The sequence below is a fragment of the Austrofundulus limnaeus genome, unplaced genomic scaffold, assembly GCF_001266775.1.
Source record: "Austrofundulus limnaeus strain Quisiro unplaced genomic scaffold, Austrofundulus_limnaeus-1.0 Scaffold959, whole genome shotgun sequence".
Classification (NCBI taxonomy): Eukaryota; Metazoa; Chordata; class Actinopteri; order Cyprinodontiformes; family Rivulidae; genus Austrofundulus; species Austrofundulus limnaeus.
In genome coordinates, this window is record NW_013953361.1 from 42,296 (window position 1) to 51,932 (window position 9,637).

General features: G+C 37.7%; 3 protein-coding genes across 5 annotated transcripts in view; 1 reads left to right on the plus strand and 2 right to left on the minus strand.

Moving 5' to 3' along the window:
• The window catches only part of usp42 (ubiquitin specific peptidase 42), a gene marked incomplete in the record, with an annotated part of 14,833 nt that extends 10,016 nt beyond the window's left edge, over nucleotides 1-4,817 (minus strand). Inside the window, 3 exon segments of the mRNA XM_014029842.1 lie at nucleotides 1,600-1,806; nucleotides 3,224-3,473; nucleotides 4,781-4,817. Of these exon segments, the coding sequence (XP_013885296.1) occupies nucleotides 1,600-1,806; nucleotides 3,224-3,464 (448 nt within the window).
• Nucleotides 4,818-5,655: 838 nt separating this feature from the next.
• eif2ak1 (eukaryotic translation initiation factor 2-alpha kinase 1) overlaps nucleotides 5,656-9,637 on the minus strand; it is a 9,375-nt gene continuing 5,393 nt past the window's right edge. For 2 of the 3 annotated variants that reach the window (XM_014029843.1, XM_014029844.1), the window contains exons 12-15: nucleotides 6,880-6,991; nucleotides 6,684-6,763; nucleotides 6,331-6,564; nucleotides 5,656-6,153 (exon numbers count right to left, since the gene is read on the minus strand). In XM_014029843.1, coding sequence (XP_013885297.1) covers nucleotides 6,031-6,153; nucleotides 6,331-6,564; nucleotides 6,684-6,763; nucleotides 6,880-6,991 — 549 coding nt within the window. In that variant the 3' untranslated portion in view covers nucleotides 5,656-6,030. Of the gene's footprint in view, nucleotides 6,154-6,330; nucleotides 6,578-6,683; nucleotides 6,764-6,879; nucleotides 6,992-9,637 lie in introns of those variants that run through there. The other variant, XM_014029845.1, reaches the window with a different exon arrangement.
• The window catches only part of LOC106533511 (ankyrin repeat domain-containing protein 61), a gene marked incomplete in the record, with an annotated part of 663 nt that continues 402 nt past the window's right edge, over nucleotides 9,377-9,637 (plus strand). Inside the window, 1 exon segment of the mRNA XM_014029847.1 lies at nucleotides 9,377-9,490. Within this exon segment, the coding sequence (XP_013885301.1) occupies nucleotides 9,407-9,490 (84 nt within the window).

The following is a 9,637-nucleotide window of genomic DNA, read 5'->3' on the forward strand; positions in this document are numbered from 1 at the left end:
CCTACCAAGGTTATAATTGTTTTGGATTTTTCATTATAGTTTAGTTTTATTTCATTTTGACTTTTTTTTCTTTTAATTCAGTTAGTGTTTATTGGTTTTTACAGTGGATTTGCTAGTTTTTATTAGTTTTGTTTGTTTGATGCTTAGATTTATTTTAGTTTAGTTTTTATTAGTTCTAGTATTAGTTTTCTTGTAGATTAAAAAAATGTATTTGCCAATGAATCCTCCTGCTTGTYGTGTTTCTGAGTTAACTAACCAGCAGCCACGGGTGCAGGAATGAGTTTACTGTTGTCGGGGACACATAATATTGGAAACCTGACAGATTTGTACATAGTCTGAGCAGAACTATGTCATAAATCAACTACACTGCAAAGCTATWGCATCTTTTCTTGGATAAATGGGGAAGTGGGTAAACCACCCAACAAAATATCTCAAGTCTAATAGGATTGCACAGCATAACGAATATACTGTCATCACAATGTCAGTGTGTGCAATATTCATACCGCAAAYYACTTCTTGATGCACAATAATTGTTGACTAATGTACTTGAAGAGGTGTGAAGTTGTATTTTTCATGCTATGCTATTTCARGCTATTTTTCAAGCTYATACATATTTCACTAAACTAATTTCAGACCTCACCTGAACTTCCTCCATCTCTCCACCTTTTATTGCTTCAAATGTCTCACTACTCTAAACTACCATGATTCTCCTTTTAAGACATTTTTGCACATATCTAATATAATGTCACACATGTTGATATACTATGATCAGGTGTATTCACCGGTGTTACTCTGAAAAAAAAAAACAACAAAAACAAATAAGTCCTGCTGCTGCTGTTTCAGTCTTTTTTGCTGGTGGTGGCTTTGTGCTGGAATGCACCTGTCTCCAATACTGTTGGGGACACGTCCCATTCATCCATTATAGCAACACTTTCCTAAAATTATCACGTAACTCAGTTTTGCCAACAAAGGACTGGGGTAATAATTTTCAGAAGGTGACGATTGTTTCTRCATGCTGGTGATACCTGGCTGGGCTGCTGAGAGCTACTGAGAGAAGCTAGCTTATCAACATACTCACAGTTAGCCGTCTTGGGTGAGCTTGATTGTGTTTTTTCCCCCTTGTGACGTATTCCACCCATTTTATTGCCTTTTTTTTTCCACAAGACACCTGCTTTTATTTTTCTCGCAGTCATGTTAGAAGAAATCCCAAATTTGACTTTGCCGCTTTCTCCCAACTTTTGTTGTCGTCGTGTTGCAGACATGCGCTGAGCAGCAGCAGATTGTAAACAAATGGACCATGAGGTGCCGTAAGTCGCCCGCAGCTAACGTGAAACTGCTCGATGTAAGAAAATAAATAAATAATTGTTTAATCAGTCCACATGCCCTAAAATAAATTGACAAAAGCTAAAACGAAGGATATTCTGTCAATAATTTCAGTTTGTTTTAGTTAGTTTTGTAAAAAGATGATACAGTTTTAGTTATTAATTTCTTCAATTTTGTTTTCGTTTTTATTTATTTCAGTTAACTAAAATGCTTTTTAAATTTTAGTCTTCGTTACTTCGTTAGTTTTAGTTAACTAAAATAACCCTGCAAACCTACATGTTTTGGAGTGCTCTCTTGACAGCATGTAGTTGGCTAACGGTGGAGTGTAGGTGAGACACTGTAGGGCTGAGTTGAGGAAGCACGTGTTCCCCATGTTCTGCAGGCCAGCACCCACACGGTGAACCTGTGGCCACTTCAGGCTGAGTCGCTCTGGAGGGAACAGGACCTTCTGGGGCATGTCGATTCCATCCCCACTGCTTATAACTGGGCACACATAATAAAAAAAATTATTACTGAAAGACTTTTTTCATTGCTTAAAAACAAAATAAATTCCATAAAAGAAAAAACGTACAAAAAACTGTAAAAATATAAGCAATTCACAAATAAAGTGAAATAAAGGCAGCAGAAAGAAGTAAAATCTTCTATCTGCCCCTTTTTCCCCAAGAATAAATCCAAACAATAATAAGCTACAAATAACAAAAATAACACTAATGTGATAGATTAAGTTATTTTTATTCTTAAATAATTTATGAAGTTTCCATGTCAGCTTTTCATCAACTTCACCTCACTAATTCTACAGATCTCAACACGTCAACTCTAAACGCAACATCGACAGTTTTCTTTCTATTACTACATAAAATTAAACAAATGAGCCTTAAAGTTAAATTTATCTTGCCACGATAAGTCGATTAATCGACGACTAATCGATTATTAAAATAATCAATGACTAATTTAATAATCGATTAATCGTTTTCTTTTTTTTGTTGTTCTTTACTTTGTTTTTCTCTCCAAACCGCTTTGACACCTTCCACTGCCACATCTGCCTTTCTGTCCTTGACACACATGAACAGTAGTGGTAACTGGGGTAGGCCGTGGACGTCACAAGACATTATACAGACAGGCTCTGGTATCATGGCTACCTGACAACAGAGCTCAAAAGTGTGGGATTATTTTAAGAAAATGAAAGAGAAACCAGTGCAATATCTGCAGAGCAGAACTTGCCTTCCACAGCAATTATTTTTAGTTAGCATATAGCTAGAATCTAACCATGGTTATATAATAGCAGCTGTATTCTGGCGCGATAAGCTGGGTGTTTATATTCAATTAACGTATGATCTGATTAGTCGACTAATCGAAAAAATAGTCGGTGATTAATCGATTGCAAAAATAATTGTTTGTGGCAGCCCTAATCTTGTTCATGTCTGATTATGTTTAAGTTTGTTTTTGATCTGCCAACTACAAGACGAATTAAAGTGACTGATCAAGCTCTGGATGGGTTATGTAATGAATGAATGAAAAAATGTATCAGCCACAAAACACCCATAAAAACACGACGAGTCCAAAAAAAGACCTCATTAATTGCAGCACTTACAGAAGTGATCTCAATTTACTTGCAGACGTCAGTAAACATGCTTAATTTGTAAAAAATTATCTTAAAATACACATTTCTGAAAAATGTTTTTATTGATCCTAAAAACATTTCCACTAACTCAAGAGAAAAAAAACACAGCTTGTGTATTTGTACTCTTTGACATTCATGGTTGTGTAACTCTTGTGTTTGCTCTCTTATTGACTAATGCAGAGTTACCAGAGTCATMGTCTGTAAACAACGTCCCACCTCGCAGCTCATGACACACGTGCGTACATTAAAAATGCAGCAGGTGAAAGTCGTTTTGCATACCTTGGTCCTTGGGCCGGTCCACAGAGGAGGGTGTGCTGTTGTAGACAGCAGCACCGGGGGTCGGACCCAGACAGCCTCCTGGAGACTTGAGCCGTGGAGAGTCGCTGGGCATGGTGGGACCCACTGCCCAGCTGCTGGAACAACTGCCGTCCATCCCCACGTCTCCGCTTGTGAAGGAGGAGCGGTTAAACCCGACTGACTCGTGGTCAGACTTTTCTGACGACTTGTCAACTATGGTCATTGTTCATAGCTGCAAGTGGGACAGAAACGGTGCATAAAGAAGTTGGAAATAACAAAGCTTCATTTAGATGCCTAATTTATGTCTATATTAAGACAAAACACACCAAATTACTTAAGGCAAACAACTAGATGTCACAGCTAGCCAAAACATTGTTTGAAAAATTATTACAGCCTGACATTTTTCGAAATGCATTCAGTAAAAAACAACATTTTAATAATAATAACAATAATAATAATAATAATAAATACACCAATGACACAGATTGAATGGTCTGTCAGTGGCTTATTGGTGATAACTTATACCAGTGAGCCATTTCCTGGTCATAGATCTGTTTGCTGACATTTTTTTACGCATATTATCAATGACAAATTAATTTAAGGAAAAAAAGTACATACACAGTAAGATTATTTAGGGGTAACTATAAAAACATTTTTGTCTAAATCGATGCAAATCAACACAAGAACATTAGGAACTTTATTCAGCACGTTCAGTTTAATTAATCTGACGTTTATTTAGGAGGAGATGATGTTACAACCAGGGCTGCTTATATATATAAAACATTTATCCTAGTTGCCGTATCAGAGAGCACAATATCAGTGCCACAAAACACTGCAATGAATGAGACTGTTATATTTCAGGGACCCCATGGATTAAAGTTCTGCACGCTACATTTGATTAATCCAACAAACTTTCATGGCCTCGATGCACACACCTGGCTTGGATTGTGATGACAAAAGAGAAAATGAGTGGAAAATGTGGGATATTAACCATTCTATTGTTAGTGTAGTATTAAATATTACACCTCACAGGTTCTTTTAATATTGTGCAGCCCCGATTCCAACCAATCACCATTTTGAAGACTCTGCTCCTGATTAATTTTATAACACTGCTTTTTTTTTTTTTTGAATTTACAAAAAACTAAACTTCTAAAATAAACTAACAAATAATGCATAAATAATAAATAGTAATACAGACAGAAAAGTTATGAATAAAAAAACTTTCTTAGGGTATAGAGTATTTGCTGTATGGTTTGTTAAATTAGTTTGTAGATTAGTTTTAGAGACACACATTTTTCACCTGAGAAATAAAGCATTGGTTGTTATTGACAAACTACCTCAAATCTGAGTACCTGAAATAATATTGTTTATGGTTTCGTTTTCTCTTATGCAGCTTCTATTGCTGGCTTATATACATATTACTACCTACATACCTCTACAAAAACAAATTAAAAAAAGACAAGACAGTTACAAATCTTGTCATTTTATTAGTGCTATGAATGTGTCAAAAAATAAACAACTATTCAAGGCGACAAAGACCTGATTTCCTTGTCGGAAGCAGCAGCTGTTCCCTCCCACCTGCTCCACTGACACTGGCTAACTGAGACAAGGCCTTAACACGCAGCGCCTTTCAATCTGAAGAATACGCGCAGTAAAACTAAGTTTACGTAAGAGGTGGAGCACTTCAAATTGTTTGGGAAACAACTAGTGGTGACAGGCAACTGCAGTGCGAGCCAGTCGTTGTGAAAGAAGCGACGGATTGAGCACGCTGCGATCCAACGCAGAGGCACGGATCAGTGCGGCACGGCTTCTGCTAATGCGGCTAACCAGCGAGCTAGCTAGGCTAGCTAGCAACGACACTGACGCTAGCGGACATTGTGGCGGGACTTCTAGCACCGCAGTAGCCTGTTAGAAAGCTTTGATCTATTTACAATATGTTGTGGTTTCAATGGGTGGGCCTGAGTGTTAGGATGTACAGCTAACTAAGACAGGAAGACATTATACCGGGCGGCTGCGTGCTTAATGCGTTGCTCTGCCGACATCATGACACAGAACCGGTGTAGGACTACTACAGCGAATCTAAGCAGTTTAAACCTACTTTAACGTGCTGGCTTTACGCTCCGCGTGATCTCCAATCATAAAAGCAGCTCAGAACTCACCTGGAGTCTGTTATGAACACGTTAATAGCGGTATTAAATCCATTTCTTATTTCCTGCGGGTGTCCGGTGGTGAACAATGACGTAGCTAATTACCCAACGGGTACATCCGGGTACCTGACATGTATCGAGCTCTGTGATTGGCTCGCATCTCGGAACGTGTTTCGGGAAGATCCACGGCCTGTATTTAACTCTGACCTTAGTGTGCTTTGTGTACAACACATGAGCTTATGAGCGGCGCAAACACAGAAACGTGAATACTGTAAAGACAAAACGTACTCAGAGCTTTTATAAGCTTCACACAACTCAACAAATAGCACTCTATTTCTACATCCATTCATTCAAATCACCTCCCACCTTTAAGAGTTTACATCAGAGAACAGTTTAAATATAAATGCATCAAAACATATTTACAATAAAAGATCACTTTCTATATTGACAATGGAGAACTCAAACCRTTTGGATAAACAGGCTGCACAAAAACAAAAACCAGTCCCACATGCAGGTCACTTTTTCAGATTTAAAGCAATATTAACAGTCCCAAAGTTTTAGCTGCTCTTTGATGAAAGACAGCCGTGTGCTGCAAGTTAAACAGTGCGTAGTGGCTGAATAAAAGTTTCAGGTGTTTAAAGTTCAGCTGTTTGAATCAGAGAAAGTAACAGTGACTTTTGAGCTCTGGAGCTGACTGATCTGCATCCTCAGCTGCATGATCTCTTCTTGCTGCTCCTCAACCCTTCGCTGCAAACCATGGATGACCTGAGGGCAGAAAAACACATTTTTTTCTTAAAAACCTTTCTGCAAAAAAAAGCTGGATTAAAACTTTAAAAACACTAAATCTAGACTTTTTAGGTTTTTGTAAAAGAAACACAGAAATACATTATTTTACAAAAAAAAGAAAAAAAATATGGAGCACATTTGTTCTTTCAAGACTACCATGTCTTTTTTGCAGAAGAGTTCACTCTCTAAGAGCTGCCTGGCTGTGGGTCGAACACTGGGCGTTTTACTCATCAGCTTCATGATGTTCTTGGTCAGAAGTGGCCATTTGAGGCAGAACTGATCTGGAATTTTCCCTTCTCTCAGGTCCCCAAGGGTCCGGGCTCGCTCCATCTCCGTCCCAAAGGGCTGGAACAACTCAAAGGCTAGAACTCCGACGCTGTACATATCTGACTGCAAGAAAACACTGACAGTCTTTTTCAAGTTTTTATTTTTTTAATGTCAAGAAAGAGATGCAACTTCATTCACCATTTGCAAAATTATTCAATATCAAGCAGCTGTACTGTGTTTACCTGTGAATCATATTTGGAGCCTTTCAGTTGTTCTGGAGCAGCATACACAAAGGTACCGACACCGGAAGTATGAGTCGAATCTGCAAAATGAAGAAATGACATTTCAGGATAAATGGTGCCATCTCCTGGTGAATATTAGAGAAACTGTTTTTTTTTTGTTTTTTTTTAAACCATAAGCCAAAAGGTAAGACGATACCGCTGCCTGAAGAGGATGTTCTTTTACTGTCATCTATTATATCCCTGCAGGCCAAACCAAAGTCCCCGATCCGAACATGACAGTCATGACCGTGGAGGAAAATGTTCCTTGGCTAAGAAAAAGAAAATAAACATTGGGATTGTTCAAATACATAAGTTTGAAAATATCAAAAATATTTACAGGTAAAATTAATTCCACAAAGCTTAAAAAAGAGCAAAAAATTAACATAATACTGCATTTTCTACCTCTATATTTTTACCCCACAACATTGCCTCATGACAATGATGCAGAMGCTAAAACACTAAGAACAAAAAAAGGCGACTTTAAAAAAAGGCCAGCTTCTCTTTTAACAAATCCTAATCAGCTACATATTAAAATGTGACAATACTGTGTTCAAGTTTTTGTGTTTAAATAAAATGCAACAATATTTGAACTAGGGCTGCCACAAACGATTATTTTAATAATCGATTAATCACCGATTATTTATTCGATTAGTCGACTAATAGGATCAAACGTTAATTGAATATAAAACATTTATAAAATATATAACATATATAAAAGAGCTTATCACGTCAGAATGCAGCTGCTATTATATAACCATGGTTAGATTTTAGCTTTTTGCTAACTAAAAATAATTGCTGTGGAAGGTAAGTTCTGCTCTGCAGATATTYCACAGGTTTCTCTTTCATTTTCTTAAAATGATCCCACACTTTTGAGCTCTGTTGCTGGGTAGCCATGATACCAGAGCCTGTCTGTATAATGTCTTGTGACGTTCACGGCCTACCCCAGTTACCACTACTGTGCATGTGTGTCAAGGACAGAAAGGCAGATGTGGCAGTGGAAGGTGTCAAAGCAGTTTGGAGAGAAAAACAAAGTAAAGAACAAAAAAAAAAAAAAAACGATTAATCGATTATTAAATTAGTCATCAATTATTTTAATAATCGATGAGTCGTCGATTAATCGATTAATCGTYGCAGCCCTAAATTGAACAAAGTAATACCAGTTCTCAAAAAACAAGTCAAGTGACTCAAACAGCAACAGAGTCCCCATAAAGGGGCCCGAATGCAGCCACAAATTATCAGTTTGAACAGAAATGCTATACATCAGTTAGACGTGATGAAGTCACACTCAAAACAGCAAGCAGTAAAAACAGAACTAGCTGATTAAAAAAACACCAAACAAGGAAGAGAAGTACAGCAGCTAATGAGCATTTAGGAACTTGCACTCTAGAATTTTTAAATAACTATTATTTCTGCCAGAAATTCCTCTTTGCTTCAAAAAATAACAGCAACAAGAAAAACAGAACAACAAGATTTAAACTTTTAAAACATCTTCTAAAGAAACAGAGAGCAGCAGGTCTGAGGTACCCGGTCATGCTGGAAGAGCACATCAAAAACACAGACAAGGGAGGTAACGTTAGCAGGTTTTACAAGAATGAGTTCTACACGGCTGTTGTAGACGAAGACGTGGGTCACCTCGATGACATAATAAAGAAGTACGGCAGCAACTTCCTGATGGAAACACAGGATGGTGCGTGTGGAGGGGTTCTATGGAAGGTAAGAACTACAACAAAACCATCTGTCTGCACTAGTTGTTGGAACTAAATTGCTACATTAAAAACAAAAACAGACTACAACTACATAAATAAAAACAAATAAAAACTGGGCTATCAACAAGAAGCTCATCAATTAAATTAGTTTTAGGTGTTCACACTCAAATGATCTTTCAGTTGATAAAATAAAAAGCTTCCTTGTTCGGTGTTCAGCTCAATATTTCAACATTTTTTGCTTTGGCTTCTCATTTTTAGGGTTTTGCTGTGTTTCCTCTTCATCTAGCGGCTTCTTACAGAAGAGCACAGAGCATGCAGAGTTTGCTGTCAGCAGGAGCCGACACTGAACTGAAGTATGAGCACAAAAACAAGACTTACATCAAACTGTTTTACCTGATTATTTACAAACACCTTAACTTACAACTAAGCAGTTCTGAGTAATACTCAAGGATATTAAATACATTTTTGGTGACTTAAAAGTGATCCCAGAGAAGATACAACAGATTTAATTGCTTTATTATAACACGTGCATCTTGCTCTGTTTGATTCTGGACTACAGGGACCACCTCGGTCGAACCCCACTACACTTGGTGATTACTGATTGGCCAACCATAAAGACCAACTCGTCCAAATCAAACTCCAAGTTCCAGACCGCTGAAACCTGTTTACGACTCCTCTGTGAGCACGGCGCTGACGTCAACGCACAAGTGAGAAGCTTTTTCAACATCCATACTGAAATAAATAAAACTGTTGATGTATAAAAGTTTGATCCAGTGCTTGAAACTCAAAAATAAATATTGGTAATAAAAACATTTTAAAATTCTTCTTTCTTTCTTTGTTGTGGTTGTTCTTCCTGTCTAGACGGAGGGAACAAGTCACCAGACTGCGCTCCACTTATCAGTACGCTACAGGGCGCAGTCTGCTGTCCACATTCTGGCCTGTTTTGGTGCTGATGTCAACGCTGAGGACAGCAGTGGGATGACACCCCTGCACATGGCTGCAGGGACCCTCCTTAAGGATATTACAGTCAGCTTGATCAAACTGGGAGCAGATATCAACAAGGTCTCCCTTGCAATTTTAATAAAGTCAAGTGAATACATTTATCTGGAGGATTTTAATGAATATTTAGCTTTTTATGTGTAGAAAAATATATATATAAAGTTGTTGTTTTTTCAGAAGATGCAACAGTCTGGGAACGCTCCTCTGCAC